General features: G+C 46.6%; 1 protein-coding gene across 12 annotated transcripts in view; it reads left to right on the forward strand.

The window, feature by feature from the left end:
* Positions 1-19,349, forward strand: part of FRYL (FRY like transcription coactivator) — a 1,894,812-nt gene that overhangs the window by 614,549 nt on the left and 1,260,914 nt on the right. For all 12 annotated transcript variants that reach the window (XM_069201557.1, XM_069201569.1, XM_069201550.1 and 9 more), the window contains one exon: positions 5,725-5,993. In XM_069201557.1, coding sequence (XP_069057658.1) covers positions 5,725-5,993 — 269 coding nt within the window. The remainder of the gene's footprint in view (positions 1-5,724; positions 5,994-19,349) is intronic.

Consider the following 19,349-nt stretch of genomic DNA (forward strand, 5'->3'; position numbering starts at 1 on the left):
TGGGAAATAGTAGGGGATATATTTGGAGCAATTATTCCTTCTGTAGGAATTGTTCTGAATGACATGAAAATTAAAAAGCTGCCTACCATAGTGGATAAAAGGTTAACAGATTTTTCTGCGGCAATCATACTGATTGTGCGTTTGATGGTTCTTCAGAAACGTCTTGCATTAGACATCCTTTTAGGAAAAGAGGGTGGAGTCTGCCGAATGCTTAAAGTGCAACATTGTTGCAATTTTATCTCTGCTAACAGTAAAGAAATTAAGAGTTTAATTAAGAACTTGACAGATTTAAATTCTGACTTGAAAGACCTGAAAGAATTGGGTATGTGGGGAAATTAAAAATTGGTTGGGAAATCCTGGTCAGGTTGAAGTGGGAATGATACTGAAACCATTGTTACCAGTGGTTGTATGTCTCATTTGCATAATCCGATTCTACAGATTGTATAGATTCATACAAGACAAAGGATGAAAAATGAACAGAGGAGGGAGGAAATGAAAATGGAAGAGTTGAGAAGCAGATACTTACGTGATTTAATCAATTTTGAAGAATGGAGAAAAATGAGAAAACCCAACAATAGATATATTACACAAAGTTTTTAATTGTCTTGTTAGCATTAATACAAGTCTTAATATATATTTATTTTGTGACAGCACATATAGCCGTCAGAGGAGGGATTGTTAGAGTGCAAACATAAATGAAAATGAATCACTAAAATAATAATGTGTATTTAAAGGCCTAACTGAAAACGTGTTGGAAAAATAAAAGTGCTGATTTAAAAAGTAACTGACATGGTGCCCACCACAATGTGTTTTATGCGAAAATAATGCATAATGAAAATCTATTTTGTGTAATCATAATTAAATGTACTGGCAGTAGATTATTAATATGTACTATAAAACTAATAGTTTGAAATTACTAGAAGTTTTATTCTTCGTGTTTGGCATTAGTTAAAAGGCTCACGTTTTAGCATTTTCTAGAAGCACCGTGTTTTCAATGTTGCACAATGGACATCTCTGCCCGCCTTTGCTGCTTGTGTTGTATATTTCCTTGAGGTAGTAATTGTTTTAACAATGGGCTTGAGTGCTCAATGTCATTTCATGTTGCATTTTTAAAATTGTATTTAATTGCACGGAATCTGTCCACCGGAGAGGAGCATAAGAACAACAAAAAGAGATGCATCTGAAGCACCGATGAAAGTTTATTGGCTGCACACTAATTCACCTCATAATCTTGTCAAATAGAGGCTTAGCTAGTAACTTTTTGGAACTTTAGCAGGCTTTAGGTGATGAGATTCATATTAATTTTAGTTCCATTCAGTCAGTTTGTGCTCCAGTTACTGTGCTGAGCTTGTTATGAGTTAGAAGTGTTTTTCTCTCTTTGCCTATGATTCTAACAGTTCAGATCCATTAGGCCCCATTATTACTGAACTGTTGTCCCAATCATGTTCCTGATGCAGCTGTCTGAAGACCAACAGTTCCTGCGCACTGCTGAGGAATAATCTGCAAGTTGCTGTCTCATTTAGGAGAGGTATAACCAATGTGCATTTATTTTTCCTTTGCAGGTTTTCCCTTTTAGAAATCCAACAGCATGTTTTTGGTTAGTGCCATAGTTGGATGTTTTCCAAATTAATGTTTGCATGAAGGCCACACATGCTTTTCAAATTAGAGTAATAGCTAGGGATGCCTGACCTAATGTTTGATTTAAAATATTTATTAACTGACTGTGATTAATTCAACTGCACAAACTAAATGTGTACTGCTTCTGTTTTTCTCTTAATTCTGCTGTTATTCTGTGTGGTTTTTTTTGGAGTGTTTAATGATAAATGCATTGGCAAAATTGAGATTCTTAAGACACTTTGGACAACCTGTATTGTTTTTCAACAACAGTCATTTGGTTTTGCACATTATTTATGTGACTTTAGCATTGTTAATTTAGGGCAAAAAATGTTTGTAACTGCAAATGTTTAAACTTTACTAAACTGGTGTGGTGATTCATGGCCACACAGGTCATAGTGTGTTTAAATTACTGACTCATTATTGCATATTTTATTGGTTCTCACTGTTTGATTGGATGATTTCTTACTCCTGTCTGAGTCCAGATTTGGGTCGACCTCCAAGGGTGATAGGTGTCACTGTTCTTTTACTTGTCACCTTATCACATTACAAAATAATATAAGGTCACACGCCCACAACATCACTGGTGAGTCCCATTTGAGACTCCAGGGTACATATGAGGGTGGGATGGTCGTCTGTGTCAAACACAACTGAGAGGTCCAGCAGCATCAGGAGGTATAGGTCACCTTCATATCTGGTGATAAGAGCACTTATACAAGGTGTAAGGTAGTAGTCTCAGTTTTGCAGGGTGATCTTATGCCAGGGTGGTAGTTGGCCATGAGATGGTTAGCATTGATGTGACCCTTATTTTAAAATATACTGCTTTTTCAATGGTATTGCCTATGAATGGTAAGTGAATGATGGGTTTGTAGATAGCAAGATCACCATGGTCTAGTGTAGGTTTGCTTAGAAGTGCGAAGATCTGAGATCTTGAGTGCTTGTGCGAAGATGTCTTGATTGAGAGAGGCACAAATACGTTGTCATGCCTTTTCCTCGTTCGGCAAGATAGGTAATTATTGTGGATGAGAAATGTACCCTTTTAGCTTTTGAAGATTAAACCGTGCTTCTGCCACTGTGTTGATAGCTCTTCCCACTCTTTTTGCCGTGATCTGTAAGAGTAGAGCGGCTTTTTGCAGTCGTTTCCCCCTCCCCCCCTTTTTTCAACTACTAGGCACTGGTGTAATATCTCTGAAGCCCTGCTAATCCGGATTCCGTGCATGTAATTTTATTCTCAGGGTCCATGGTTGATTGGCTTTTACACACTAGGCGTAGCTTAACCTACATGTAAGTCCCTAGTATATGATACAAGAGGTTCCCAGGGTCTGTAAGTTAAAGTATCACTTATGAACTGTAGCTCTGGTTGTGCCACAACGAATGTGACTAAGTAAAACTTGTCTTCCCGATGGCCACTGCAGAGTGGTAGAGGGGTTTAAACTGCTAACTCAGCTTTGCCATTGAAAGCAGTGACAAAGCCCAGAAATCCTGAGTTGCAAGCCAGGGTGCAGTATAGTAAAATGAAGAGCATGACTTTTGCATGTTCTTACAGAAAAACTCACCATTATCATTTTTATTGTAAGAGAGGCTGGTAGCCCCATTGGCAGGTGCAGAGTTATAGGCTCACACTTAAGCTCTGCTAACTTCTAATTGGAACTGCTGAGAGGTAGGTATTTTAAGATGTCAAAAGAATCATTGTATTAAATCGGATTTAATGGTCAAGTCGAATTTGATGTCTGATCGGCAAAGTGCAACTTCAGTGAGTTGCCAATTATTTGCCTCAGGCTTCCAGTGCCAGTTGAGGATGGCACACAGAGACTGTCCTTCAAGACAGCGAACTGCCCTCCTGAGGAGATGTGTGAACCACTCCCAGGGAAGGTAGAGGCCTGCCACTGGAGGAGTTGTTACCTCCTGGCAGGAAGAGCCACAAGGTGTGTTGGCCCAATAGAAGGGCTTCAAACGGGTAGCTGCCTTTGTAGGGCAAATGGTGAACACACTCGAGGGACTGCTCTTTTGTATACATAGACAGGTTGGTGTTGAAGGCAGACAAGGGGGAAACACTGGGCAGTTTTTTTCATGTGCTTGTAGCCTCGAGGTAGCCACACCTCTAGGATGGGCTACTGAGAGCCCCCCCACCCCCCCAAAAAAAAGAAGGGTTCCAACATTTTAGAAGTAGATAGAGTAGCACATTATGGGATAGCTTGATGCCATACTGCACATGAAGTTGTCATCAGATGGGAGGGTACTTACCAGCCTAGTGGCTATTAACTGCAACCTTCCATGAGCACACCTTCTGATCAATAAAGGGGCACCCTTGGCACTCAGATCTTGCTTGTCATCCTGTGAACCCAGCTAGAAGGAGAGACTCCAAGAGTCCGTTGACTGACTTCTTGTAAATAGCACAGGGCCACAAAAGCTGAGGAAGTGTGCCTCAGTGAGTTTGTAGCCCAGGTCACCAGATTGTTGCTTCTAATTGCGGCACAGCCGAGGATACAAGACCAGATGCCTAAAAATTGCACCCAAGTCTGCTGGACCCAAGAAAGTTGTTGGAGCGCACTTTAGTCACCTAGAAGAAAATGCATCCCCAAAAGAAGGGAGCCACTGGTTTCATTGGGTCTGGTGACCAGTAGCCCAGCAGTGACTTGACTTTTGCTGGACCAAAGAGGACTTAGAGGGACGTCAACCTCTGTGGCCAAAGTTGCCCCACCTGGACTGTGTATTGTGTGCCCCCTGCAATACTTGGCGTCTACAACATACTTAACAATCGTAAGCATCCTGTATAACTTACATCAGGACCACTCAATATAAGTCAACGGCAAGGGACCACTGACACTTGAACTACACTGAAGACTCCTTTTCTGACGAAGATAGCGGTTGCTTCAGACCTTGCTTGTCCCCTTGACTGGTGCCCCACCAGAGCCGGTCGCCCGAAGTCATTAAAGTAACCACATCCATCCTTTTTGTTGAAAAAGTTTCTAAATGTCAAATTTGTTAAATTTGCCAATGCTTGCTTGTGGTTAAGTAAAAAGTTGTGATTTAGTATACCTTATAAAATCTATATCTCCATAGCTCTCTGGTGGCTTTTTTCGTTTTGGTGTCTAAAAATCTCATCTCTTTATAAATTGGTGTCCGCTTTCAAGAGTGTCTCGTTTCTTTCTTCAATTGTTTTTGTTCTCTTTAAATGCCTTTCACTTGTTCTTTTATTAAAGTCTGACTGCTCAAAGGCACAGCTACCCGGGGTTGAGCTAAAGTTTGACACCCAAAACCAGGCCGGTCCTAAAAGGTTTGGTAGTGTATTACACATTGGTTTTACGACCACAACATAATTCACCCCATTTACTCACAATCTGCATACTTAATGATTTGGGCCTTCTCTCTGTGACAAACATGTATTTGAACCAGCACAAACTGGTCCAGGTGAGGGTGATCATGGTCCTTTACCTCTGCATGCACAAGCAAAAAGTGCTTTAGCCCTTCCAGGATTATAGGGAATGCCCATATTTGAATAGGTGTAGATACTTTGGTCAACACTGTCCTGGGAATTATAGCTTTATGACTAGTGCTTGGTTCCTCCCAGTTTTCAACATCCAAGAATGGAGCTGCACACCGTAGTGAGAAGGATTCTGCTTGTTGCTATCTCCCTTTAAGACTAAGGCTGAACCAAGATGCAGGGAGGGGTGCTGCAGGTAAGGTCAGCAATAAGTCTTGTTCTGCAAGTCTTCTTTGGAGTATATGCCAAACCTGGTTTGCTATTTTGACTAGGAAAATGACGTGCTTTACTCCCTCCATGTTCATAACACTGTAATTTTGGTAACAAAAGCTACTCGGATTTTGGAATGATACAGCATTTTGTTATTGCAATCGTGGTTCACTTTGACAATACTTCATAAAATTGTTTTGTCTCTGGATAGGAGCCTGATTCACTGCTAAAAATTATTTCATTTACGGGTGTACTAGATGGTATGAATAAATGGATAGCATTGCTACTTAAAAGTGCTATGGAATCATGATATCAAGCATATATTAAAGATCAGTGGCATGAAAATCAATAATTAGTTGCAATATTTGTGAGCTAATTTTGTTCTGTAATGAGATACTTTTTTTTTCTTTCAACAGACAACTTTGTTGTATTGTCCAAGTGCAATCGATTTACAGACATTAGCAGACTGGGGTTCATCCCCCATCAGTCATCAGTTTGATGTCATCAGCCCATCACACACATGGATATTTGCTCATGTGACCCAGGGTCAAGATCCGTGGGTAATTAGTCTTTCCAGCTTTCTGAAGCAAGAACATCTACCAAAACATTGCCCTACAGCTGTGAGCTATGCCTGGATGTTTTCTTACACTCGACTTCAGCAATTGTCTCCACAACTTGACATTAAGTAAGATCTATTCAATTTTGAAGTATGTGTAGAAATAAACAACATTTTACACCTTTTAGTGATTGTGCATACAATTTGTTAATTCAGCTTTAAGAATTTCTTCAGATAGTACTTTGTCATAGTAAGATCTATTCTTTCAGTAGAGCACTGGAAACCCTTCAACAGAATACAAAACCTCAACAGTGATCTGTACGTGGTCTTTTCCTATACAACCTGTATGCCACTGGAGTATGTAATGTTTGAAATATCTTGTACTTTTTATATAGTTTGAGCTGTTCTTGCTTTTATCAACTCAACTGCTCCTGGGCACAAAATGCCTGCAAATAACTTTGATTCCTTAGCTGTATTAGGTAATGTTTGACGAACATGATTTCTCTCTGTGTTGTTGCTTTATATTCGCTGTCTGTTTTTTCATGTTTTTATCTAATTTTGAAGTCATTATGGCCTATGTTCATTGTTGTGATATTCAGTAAATGTTAATCGAGCTAGAATTAATAAACTGCTAGGTTTTGACAACTCCAGGGAAGGTCAGAAGGTTAGATTAGCTAATGAACTGTATGGGAAGGAAATTATGTATTTTTGCACAGTGAAAACCTTTCCATCCCAACTGAGTTGGTTGAGTGTAAGCACAGAGAAAAGCAACTTTACATTGGGCATTAGCCTAATACATTCAATTGGAAAACTTAAATTCCATGATCAAGATAAATTTACGATGAAGAATCCAGTTGATAAAGAACACTGTTTTAAACAAAGTCCTTGAGCATGACTCAAGCAAATGATTTTAGTTTTGAGGACACTAATTCATCCTTTCTCAGACAGAAATGATTCTAGCTGAGCCCATTGGAATGTGCTGCAGTTCAGAAAGTTCCCCAATAGGCAAACCTAAAGCATCAAGGTGTAACTGTCAAATTGAATCTGTTCAAACTCTTCAGCTACTCTTAGTTTTATCCAACCCTAGAAAGTATAGTATTTACCACTAGAATTTCAATTGAGAAAATAAGCTTTTCATACAGCTGTTTTTGTGGAACAATTAACTCCACATCCATCACCAGTCCTATGTTACTGGCTACATCAGTTTGTTGAAAGATCAGGGTTGAATACCAGAGGGGAAGTAGTGAGTGCTGTGCAGCCGCCCCCCTTCCACCCCCAACACAGGCTTAGGGTGAGATGTAAAAGCAACTAGTTGTTCTACCTGTATTTGTACACACAAGATTTACGCCAATCTACTGCATTTGAAAGAGACTTCTAGTTGCAGATTCCTTACCTTAGAATTTTCCCCAGGTGTCAGACTGGACCTAGAGATTTTTCTTCAAGCAGTACCCTTGCACACCGTCAGGTGGCATCCGCAGACTCCACGGTTGTCGTAGGCATCATGGTCACCGTGATGAGGTTGCGGTAGTACTTAAGTGCCACCCCGGTGTATTGATGTCAGTTCTTTTCTTTCTGCACCATGCGCAGATCTGGAGAAGAGCAACCCTGGTCAATATTTGAACCAAGTCAACCTTTTTGTTGGCTTTCTGGACTTTTTGGTGCATCGAGAGATGTCTCGTAAGTCCGTCTTCAAGCCTTGCGATGCCTGTCACACGGCAGTGACTGACCCGCACCTGGTTTGTTTATGGTGTCTGGAGCGCAACCACAACCGAAAGTCATACCCCTAGTGCCGGTCCATGAACCCGAAGGCTTTGAAGGAGCGGTCCCTAAAGCTTATGACTGCCTGGTCTCGCTCGAAAGGAAGGGCTCAAGACCGCTTGTGAAGTCATCACCACTCCTCCTTGTCCCATTCAGACTCGTCAGGACTATTGGGTCATAAGAAGTCGAAGGCTAAATGTTAGTTGACTTCACCCGGTCGCTCAGCTGATGCGACATGGGAATAGTGTTGATGCTCCAGGCCTCCATCCGCAGAGCCTACTTTTAGGTCTGCTCTGTGTTTCCACAAGTTTCCAGGAGCCAGTCACCCCTGACCAGCTTATGGAGTTTTGAGGCCATGCACCTCATTCCTGAGAAGACCAACACCCCCCTGCGGCATCTTGGGACCTGGAGGTTTGGATGGGAGCCCTTTGGGTTTGGTGACAGAGGCTCCGGCCCTGGCTTCCAAAGGCCCTTGTGGATCTGTTCTCAGATCAATGCTGATGACAGTCATACCATTGCAACCTTCCCCGGCACCAGCTTAGATGTTGACGCTCCCAATGTCGGTTGGGGCCTGTAATCGACGTCGACCCAGTCCGAATCCCTAATGTCCCAGAACTGGAACTGGAACGGCGTCGATCGACATTGTTTCTGACTTTGGAGCCTACTCACCCTAATTTGGATTCAGACCCTTATTACTATGGGTGTGAATATGAGGAAAGATTGGAGGTGTTGCTGGATTCTTTAGAATACCAGGTCTAAAACATTGACTTGGGCTGGGAACGGGAATTTGGGTGAAGCTAGTGGTCTGAATACTTCTCCAGACGCTGGCATGCTTTCCCCTCCTACTGTGGCTACGGCGTAGGAGCGTCTTACTCCATGGTGGTCTGTAGGGTGGCTGAGGTCCTGGGCCTTGAGCTTCACACTGGTAGTCAGGACTGACCTCTTGACAGAGGTGCTTCAGCCTGGGGCTTCTACTTGGGAGCCTATTCTTCCATTTAATGAAGCCCTCACTGATATCTTTCTGGGTACTTGGTCCAGACCCAGCACAGGGCTCCTGTGAAAAGGGCACTTGCATGCCGCCATCGGCCCTTCCGAATGACCCTAAATTCTTGTCCCAACACCCCAAGCGTGAGAGCCTTGTCATCCAGGCTTCCTCTTCATCTGACGCATTCCCATCTGCACACCTGGATAGGGAATCAAAGAGACTGGACCAACCTGGGAAGAAGATCTTTCCTTCCTCCTGTCTGGCATTGCGGTCTGTGAACACCGCATGCCTTTTGGGCAGCTACACCCATTCACTGTGGGGTACGGTTGCACAGGTATTGCCGCAGGTCCCCGAGGAGGCCTGGGCCATCATTTCCCAAGCCATTGCTAATGGGAGGGCTGCGGCTAAGTTTGCGATCTGTTGTGGCTGGACATGACTGACTCAGAGGGCAGATTGGTTGCATTGACTGTGGCCTTGAGGCACAACACCTGGTTGAGGAAGTCAGATTTTTCGGGGGATGTCCAACAATCTCTCATGGACATGCCCTTCGGTGGCACCTGCATCTTCAGTGATAAAGCGGACTCTGCCCTCATAAGATTCAGGAAGTCCTGGACTACGGCTCGGTCTCTTGGCCTAGCGACTGACCCTCACCCACCATAGTCCACTTTTCGCCCCTTTCGTGGCCACAGTTGGGGCTCCAGGTTGTGTCCTTAGCCTGCCAGCCACAGAGCCGCACATGGTTCCCGGTGACTGTGTGGCGGTGGACGCAGAATCCCAAGGGCTTGTGGGACAGGGAACCAGAGGTCTCCCCAGTCCACCCCCATCCCTCCGAGTCTTTCTAGTCCGTTCCCCCATTTCAGACCAGTTGGAGGGAGTATTTGCCATCACCTGCCCCACTGGGAATCCATCACAGCAGACAGGTGGGTTTTTCTGATCGTCCTAAGAGACTGCCCCTCCTGCCATGCCTCTATCCTACGGCCGCTTACTGGCGGATCATCTGGCACTTATGTACGAGGAGGTCTCTGCTCTCTTGGCCAAGGGAGCCATAAGATAGGGTGCCCGTGCCAGAAGTAGGTTGTGGTTGCTAATCCTGCTACTTTCTGGTGTCCAAAGCGGATAAGGGCCTACATCCTGTCCTAGGCCTTCGGGCCCTCAATCTCTTCCTCAAGAAGAAGTTAAAAATGCTCACTCTGGCTCAGGTCCTGTCTGTCTTGGACCCAGGAGACTTGATGGTAGCTTTGGACTTGCAGGATACTTACTTCCATATACTTGTCTTGCTTGCCCACAGGTGCTACTTGCTATTGGTGGTAGGTCACAAGCACTTTTAATTTACCATGTTCCCCTTCTGCCTTCCCAACGCCCCTCGGGTGTTCACGAAAGTGATGGCGGTGGTTGCAGCTCATCTGCACAGGTTAGAGGTTTCCGTCTTCCCCTGCCTCAGCGACTGGCTGTTGAAGGCCAATGCCCCAGAAAGTCGTCTCCCACCTTCAGACCACAGTGGACCTTCTACATTCGCTGGGGTTCACTGCCTATCCTCCCAAAAAGCCTGTATATTCAGGCTATGATTTGGAAGCTGACCTGGTGTGTGGTGGGTACCTAAGGTACTTAGACCTTATACCAGGTCCAGGTATCCCATATTAGTAAAGTGTAGGCAGGGTCTAGAAGCCAGGGGGCACAGTGCTGGAAGGAGCTGTGGAAACAGTGTTGTAAGAAGAGTCTTCTTTGTGGGTTCAGATTGTTGGTTCCTGAAGGGTCCAGCCATGGTTCCAGTGGCTGGAAGTCGAAGTAAGGTTGCAGAGGAGTCCTGCTAGAAACTTGCTAGCAGAATCTGAGGACTCACCCATGAGAGACCCTAAATAGCCCTGAATGGGGGATTGTCACCTAGCCAAGGGACCACCTAATAGGAGGGGGCTCTGATGTCACCTGCCTGGCCACTCAAATGCACCCAGAGTTCCCTGCCAACCTTGAGTTCAAGATGGCAGAACTCAGGGACCCTCAGGAGGAGCTCTGAGCACCACCCCTGGAGTAATGATGGACAGGGGAGTGGTCGTTTCCCTTTCCATCGTCCAGTTTCACTCTGGGTCCCTGAACTGGTGTGGACTGGTTTATGCATGGACGGTGCCAAATGTGTCCTCCAAAGCATACCAGTGGCTTGGGGAGGCTATCCCTCCCAAGCCACTCACACCTGTTTCCAAAGGTAGAGGGTGTTACCTCCCTCTCCCAAAGGAAATCCTTTGTTCTGCCTTCCTGAGCTTGATCAGCAGCAGGAGGACAGAAACCTGGCTGAGGGGTGGTAGCAGCTTGAGTTGCCTGGAAAACTCTGGAAGACAGGTAGGAGCAATGCTTGGGGGTCCTGGAAGGAGCCCCCAGAGTGCCTGGAATCATACTTTCAATACTGGCAACAGTATTGGTGTATGATTATGACATGTGATACCAAACGTGCCTAGGTTCAGAGTTACCATTATGTAGCTGGACATAGGTAGTGACCTATGTCCAGTACATGCATTAAATCGCGACCCTGCACTCACGAAGTCCAGAAACATGAACTGAAGTTCGTAGGGGCACCTCTGCTAGTGCCGGAGTGCCCTCACACACAGGTACTTGCACCTTGCCCTATGGGCCCGCCATAGGGGTGACTTAGTGACCTGTAGTGATAAGGGTGCATGCACCCTTTCACGCAGACTGCAATGGCAGCCCAACAGATCATTTTGCATGGGCTCCATGGGTTGCATAATACCTGCTGCAGCCCATTGGGATCCCCTGGTACCCCAATACCCTGGGTACCATATACTAGGGAGTTACATGGGGGGGGACCAGTGTGCCAAATGTATTGTGTAAAAACCAACTTGGAAGGGAGGGAGCATAATCACTGGAGTCCTAGTTAGCAGTATCCCAGTGAACACAAACACCCTGACAAATAGGCAAGAAGTGGGGGTAGCCATGTTAAAAAATGCTACTTTCCTACATGATGTCGGTCTCTATCATGGAGTTTGGTGAGAATGACTGAGTCTGCTGGGCCTCTTGCATCCTGCTATTACCAAACACAAGATCGCATATGTGGTGTCTGCAGTGGGACCTTGGATTCCCATGGGCGCAGCATCAGGGGATTCTCAGACATGGTCCAGATCTCAGAGGGAACTGTGAAAGACCTGCAGTGGTGGCTTTCGAATCACGATTGGGTCAGTGGCAGATTGCTCTCCATTCCCCAACCAGATATCACAGGAGTGACTGTGTCACTCCTGGGATGGGGCAGCCACATGGGAGAGGTGGAGATCAGAGTTCTCAGGTCTCCGGTGTGATCCGGATTCCACATCAATCTTTTGGAACTCCAGGCGATCAGGTGTACATTGAAAGCATTCCTTCCCTCTTTGAAAGGAAAAGTGGTGTAGGTATTCATGTCCAACACTACTGCAACAAACAGGGCGGAGTGAGGTCGTGGACCCTTTGTCAAGAGGCTCTGTGCCTCTGGACATGGCTGGAACATCAGGACATCACCCTGGTGGTTCAAAATCTGGTGGGCTCTCTGAACACCAGAGCAGACGAACTCAGCTGTTGACGCATAGTCGATCACGAACAGTGTCTCCATCTGGAGGTGATCCAAGGTCTGTTTCAGCAGTGGGGAGAGCCTTGGTTAGATCTGTTTGCCTCCGCAAAGAATGCACAATGTCAGCAGTTTGGCGTGTTGGAGTTTCCATGGTAGCACTCGCTTGGCGATGCTTTTCGTTCAGAGTGGAATTCAGGACTCATTTACCCCTTACAGCTAGTGTTCTGAAGATCAAGCACCATTGGGCTGGAGTAATCCTTGTGGCTCTGGACTGGACACGAAGAGTCTGGTATCCAAAGCTAGTGAGCATAGCTACTGATCCGCCGATCAGACTGCCCCTCCGGGAGGATCTTCTGTCGCAGCAGCAGGGGATGGTTCTCTACCCAAACCTGTCCAATCTTTGGCTACACACGTGGAGCTTGAGCACCGACAGTTGACAGCTTTCGACTTTCCGCACAAAGTCTGTGATGCATTTCTCCACCAAAATGGTACATGCCTGTCTGCATAAATTTGTGGCATGGTGTACCAACAAGTCTTTTGCCCCCCCTTTCTGCACCGCTCTCATGTGTGCCCCTTTTGAACCAATGCACAATTGTCCCTTGCAGCTCCTAACCATCAAGACTATTTTTCTTATCGCCATCACCTCTGCTCGCAGAGCGAGTGAGCTTTAAGCTCTTTCTTCCTAGCCACCATTTCAGTCTCTCCGGTGTTCCTGTCCTGGATATCTGCCAGGCAGCAATGTGGGCATCTCTGCACACATTCTCAAAACATTACTGGCTGGACAGTCATGTTGGTTGTTCGGTCCTGCAGGACTTTTTAGTATGATCACAGCCCACCACCGAGATGGTATCGCTTGGGTATCTATTCTAAAGTAAGGAATCTGCAACTAGAAGTATCAGATGAACAAGTGACTTACCTTCGGTAATTTTTTATTTGGTAAAGACATATTCAAGTTGCAGATTCCTTACCGACCCACTCATCTTCCCTGCTTGCAAACTGATTTCTAGGGACAGGGATTCAGGGCCCTAGCTCTGTCACACCAGTTTGTGTTCTTCATGGCTCTGTGCTACTGGCATGGAAAGTCATGAAAAACTGACGTCAGCACACCAAGGTGGTGCTTAAGTGCGACCACATCATCTTCACTACAACCACAACGCCTACGACGACCGTGGACTCGACTGACGCCAAAGGTGCTGCTCGAAGAAAATTTCCAGATTCAGTCTGACACCTGGGGACATTCTAAGGTAAGGAATATGCAACTAGAATGTCTCTACCAGATAAATTGTTACCGAAGGTAAGTAACTTGTTCTTTTCGTTTAATATGGAAACTGATACTGAAGCAAGATGTGGGGTCTTAAATTCCTGAATACGCTACTGAACAAACAGTCAAAAATCATGGCACCAATACCACAGCCTTGGTGTCCAACACAGAAATGATCACTGTTTGTCCCCATACATGAGCGAAATCCACTTTACAATGACCTGGTTTCAGCAGGTCCGTATTTTGCAGGGGACACCGTTTTCCAGGTGTTTTACTGGTGGGCGCAAAAGAGATATATGGTGGAAACTGACTTTGTTGTCTGCTTATAAATTTGTGCTATGTTTTAATACAGGAGACACAGTGGTAGTCTTTATCCAGGGGAACTGCCAAATTGGAAATCATAGATTCGTGACGTTTAAAGTAGATTCTCTTCCAGGGGATCCTCATCAATAGTCATAAACATTGAATATTCCCGCCCTTGTGCGGGGACCCCGGAGCATATATAAAATACATACACATTATACATGTGTAACAAACAGTCATGCAGGCTATCATGTTAAAAACAGGCTAAAATGCTTTATTTCTATGAAGTTTTTTTTTTTTTTTTTTTTTAATACTACAATAGAGCATAAATAAGTACCCAAGCTCCTAAAACTAGGCTTGGGGAAGTAAGCAGTAGCAAACTCTAGTGAAAAAATAGAGAAAACTGCATTGAAAAACAATGAAGCATTCTTAGCCAATAGGCTGCATGTAGGTTAACACAGGAGAACCATAAAAACTTTGGCACTGTGCCTTTAAGACCCTGAGCACCTCCAGTATCCCACCATGCCTCAGGGGTGAAGGAAAGGTGACAGTTGGTTCACAGTTAGGTCAGTTCTTTTTTCCGGCTTCTTCTGAGAGGATCCTGGAGCATTGAGCTCTCAGTTTTTCTGAGTTTTCCTCAGAAAAATTCTTTAAAAAAGCGTTTTTTCACTTTTCACTCGACAAGTAACATCTTTGTCTGAGCTAGGAAGGTTTTTTCTGACAGAAAAATGCCTTCTCTTTTTGTCAAATGCCCTGCTTGTGGGAAGAAGAAGGCCCAGTCAGATCCCCACTCTCTGTGCATAGTGTGCCTGCCTCAGAGTCACTGCCCTGACACTTGTAAGTACTGTAAGAACATGTCTAGGAGGACTCTGAAAGACAGAGAGAAGATCCGACTTCATGGGCTTCAGGAGAGGAAAAGAACATCGTCCTCCTCACTCCCCAGGCATCCAGAAGGCCATTCTCAGGAGAGAATGGCCCGGTCGACGTCGACAGGTAGGAAAATACCTGTTTGTTCACCGTCGACGTCGTCGCTACCACCGTCCCACCGGCATAGATCGCCGTCGACGGCGACACACCCGACGTCGAAGGGAACGCCGTCGAGGGAACATCAGAGCAGGGGCAGGTCTCCGTCGACGGCAACCCGCCGATCGACGTCGAGCCATCGCCGGCATGCCCGGTCGCCGCCAAAGGCTGTGCGCCCCCGACGTCAGGACACACGGCGTCGAGAAATCCACGACGGCACGAGAAACATCCGCCGTCAACCTCCCATCGCTCCACGTCGAGGCACACGACGGCGAGCAGGTCGAGGTCCAAGGAACGCCGTTCGACGTCAAGGCACTCAACGTCGAGGCAATCAACGTCGAGGCAGGACCAAGCGACTGGGCGCCCTTCGACGTCGAAACAGCCATCGACGTCGACACAGGTTTTACCTGTCCAACAGGGAGCAGAACATCGCCCCTCGCCAGACAAGGCTCAGTCTCCAGTGGTCTCCATACCGAGCGACTCTTCTCGGTCAAGAGCATCTCCTGGGCATGTCTCGCCCATCAACCTATCTCCGAGATGGCTGGAGAGCCTCAACAGACCAGCGGCCTCCCCAGATTCGCAATATTCGCGAATGTATTCACCCACTGCCTCCCCGCCAAGAACGCCATCGCCGACAGCCAGGGCAGAACGGGCTCGTTCAGCTCCTCGACAGCCGACCGCGAGGCCTAGGCGCTCGGCTACAGCGTCCCGCAGCAGATCTCGCTCTCAACGGAGATCCAGGTCGCGCTCAAGAAGATCACCCTCTTGGTCTTCATCAGGTTCTTCTGTCGGGCGTTACTCACCTACTCTTACAGATTCACCACCTGCTAGAGTCTCACCAGTGGATGACATAACCACTTTCAACGAGGTGTTGCTAAGAGGAGCGCAGAAACTCAATATAGAGGTTCCAGAACCGTCTACCTCCTCATCAATCATCTTTGAGACGCTACAACAGAGATCAGCGTCGAAAAAGTTGCTGCCTCTAGTGCCTGGTTTGTTGCAGCCAACCATGGACACTTTTCTGGCCCCAGCCTCGCTTAAGTCTGCCCCGGCTCGGATTCTTAAAAAGTACAAGGCTCCAGAGCAAGACCCTTTATTCCTTAGGAAGGATCCGCCACCAGACTCAGTGATCATAGCTGCCGCCCGAAAGACCCACTCGGTGGCATCTTCATCCACGGTACCCCCGGATAAAGAGAGCAGGCATTTAGACTCTCTGGGAAGAAAGATGTGACGGACAGCGGCTTCAGCAATGAAGGTCTCTAGTGCGTCTGCGCTCCTGGGCAGGTACGATCGTTCTCTGTGGGATTCCCTCAGTAGATTTACAGAAAAACTGCCCAGAGAAGACAGGCAAGATTTCCAAGAGATTCTACAGGAAGGATGCCTGGTATCTAACCAAGTTATCAGCGCGGCAGCGGATGGGGCGGATTTGGCGGCTCATGGGTACGCACATGGTATCTGTGCGAGGAGATCTTCCTGGCTGAGGCTCACTGGCTTGAAACAGGAGGCACAACAACGTATCCTGAATCTCCCATTTGCCGGGAATTCTCTATTCGGTGCCCATGCAGACGAAGAGATGGCCCGCATGAAGACCGAGGTGGATACCATGAAGGCGGTAGGCCTCGAAAAAAGGAAAGATTTCAGGCGGAGGTACAGACCGTACGATAGACGCCCTTTCCAACAGAGGGTTCAAACCCCTCATTGGTCGCAAAGGTCTCAGCAACGACAGGGACGCCCTCTGTTTCAGCGAAGAAACACAAGGGAGCGAGGGTCAAGTAGACCTCAACAGTCCACTCCAAAAGCACCCACTAAGCAATGAAGTCTCGCTTCCCTCGACACTGTACACCACTCCGGTGGGGGGAAGTATTGTTGCTCATCTTCACGAGTGGCACTCTATCACAAGAGACAAATGGGTGCTCAATATTGTCGAACATGGCTATTCTCTCCTTTTCAAGCAGCCTCCACCACATTTGCCACCAACCAAACACAATCCGGCTCATCTCACCTTGCTACGCAAGGAGGCTCTCGCCCTCCTAAGAAAGAATGCCATAGAAAGGGTTCCACCTGCCCACAGAGGAAAGGGGGTCTACTCCCGTTACTTTCTAGTAGCAAAGAAGGGTCAAGAGGGCGTTTTCAGGCCAATCTTGGATCTAAGACTGCTGAACAAATACATAAGAAAGCAGAAGTTCAGAATGCTAGCGCTTCACCAAATTTTCCCTCAACTGCATCAGGGAGACTGGATGTGCTCCATCGACCTGCAGGATGCGTATTTCCACATCCCAATAGCTCCAAAGCATCGAAAATTCCTGCGCTTTCGAGTAGCGTTACAGCATTACCAGTTCAGGGTTCTACCCTTTGGCCTGAAATCTGCTCCAAGAGTTTTCTCGAAATGTATGGCAGTGGTGGCGGCGCATCTACGAAGACAAAGGATATACATATATCCATACTTAGACGACTGGCTACTAAAGGCTTCTTCTCCGGAGCAGGCGAGAAGCCATCGGGACATTGTACTAGGAGTTTGCGAAGCTCTAGGTCTTCAGGTCAATTACCAGAAGTCAACCTTGACTCCAACGCAGAGTCTTCACTACCTAGGAGCTATCATAAACACAGAACTACAAAAAGTGTATCCTTCGGAGGAACGACTGTCCTCAATAAACAAGAAGTGCCAGGACCTGTTGAGAGCCAGCGCACCTACGGCACGTCAGGTGACATCACTACTGGGCTCCATGGCATCGTGCATCTTTATTGTCCCAAATGCCAGACTCCACATGAGACCCCTCCAAGAGGCATTGGAGGCCAATTGGAGCCAAAGAACAGGTCGCTGGGAAGACACAATGCGGCTACCGGAGGTAGCACTGCAGTCATTGAGATGGTGGATGCACAGACCTCACCTGTCAGTGGGCGCTCCGTTTCACCAGGTACTTCCATCCGACACTCTGGTAACGGATGCGTCTCTTCAGGGATGGGGGGCTCATCTGGGTCCTTTTCAAGCGCAGGGTCTGTGGTCAGACAAGGAGAAGCAGTACCACATCAATCTGCTAGAACTCAGAGCGGTCCATCTGGCTCTCAAGTCTTTCACACCGCTAATTCAGGGGAAAACTCTATTGATACAGACGGACAATACAACCACGATGTATTACTTGAACAAACAAGGGGGAACGAGATCCCTACCCCTTTCACGAGAATCCCAAGCGATATGGCATTGGCTCCTGGCCAGAGGAATGTCAATCACAGCAGTTCACCTGCCAGGTCAGCAGAACGTAGAAGCAGACTTTCTAAGCAGACACCTGGAGGACGTTCACGATTGGGTCCTGCACGACGAAGTCGCAGAATACATCTTCGCGCAATGGGGTCGGCCTCAACTGGACCTCTTCGCAGATGATGTAAACAGGAAATGCCCAGACTTCGCATCCAGGTTCTACCGTCCAGGATCTCAAGGGAATGCCCTGTTGATCGACTGGTCAGGGACATTTCTTTACGCTTTTCCGCCGATTCCCCTCATTCCGGCAGTGATCAGCAAACTTTACGGATCCAGGACCAGAATGATTCTTATAGCGCCACAATGGCCTCGACAATTCTGGTACACGGATCTCCTCAACCTGTCGGAAAAACCTCACAGGAGGCTGCCGTGCAGACCGGATCTTCTGAGCAGAATGGAGGGCAGGATTCTGCATCCCAACCTACCCTCTCTGAGCTTAACAGCATGGCTCCTGAATTCCTGCAGTATGGGCACCTAGGACTCTCGCAGGAGTGCATGAACATCTTGAAAGAGTCCAAACGGCCTTCCACGCGGCGTTCCTACGCTTTTAAGTGGAAGAGATTCTACATATGGTGCTGTCAGCAAGGCCATAATCCCATACGGGCGCAGGAGGACGTCATACTGTCCTATTTGCTTCACCTAGCGAAATCCGGTCTGCAGGTATCATCTATTAAGGTACATTTGTCTGCTATTACTGCCTATCGCAAGTTACCTTCTCAGGAATCCTTCTTTACGAAACCTGTAGTCAAGGATTTCTTAGAAGGTTTGAAGAAAGTTTTTCCGCCAATTCGGAGGCCTTCTCCTCCGTGGGAACTGAACATAGTCCTAGCAAAACTTATGGGCCCTCCTTTCGAGCCTATCCATAAGGCCTCCTTACAACACCTTACGTGGAAAACGGCTTTTCTGGTGGCCATTACTTCAGCGAGGAGGGTCAGTGAGATCCAGGCCTTGTCTGCAAAAGAACCGTACACCATTTTTCATGACAATAGAGTAGTTCTACGAACTCACCCATCTTTCCTTCCGAAGGTGGTGTCAGAATTCCATATTAATCAGACCATAACTTTACCGACGTTCTTTCCCAATCCGGAAACTCCGGCTGAGAAAGCATTGCACTCATTAGACTTGAAAAGAGTGCTGAAATTTTATCTGGACAAGACAAAATCGATTAGACACTCTAACCGCTTGTTTGTGAACTATGGTCATTTAAGGACAGGAGAAGCAGCATCTAAGCGAACAATATCAAGATGGATAGTTTCTTGTATTGTTAATACTTACCAGCTAGCTAATAGACAATTGCTAGCGCGGCCTAGAGCGCATTCCACAAGGGGAAAAGCGGCTACTGCTGCTCTCCTTAA

Source organism: Pleurodeles waltl, chromosome 1_2 (assembly GCF_031143425.1).
Source record: "Pleurodeles waltl isolate 20211129_DDA chromosome 1_2, aPleWal1.hap1.20221129, whole genome shotgun sequence".
In the NCBI taxonomy this organism is placed as follows: Eukaryota; Metazoa; Chordata; class Amphibia; order Caudata; family Salamandridae; genus Pleurodeles; species Pleurodeles waltl.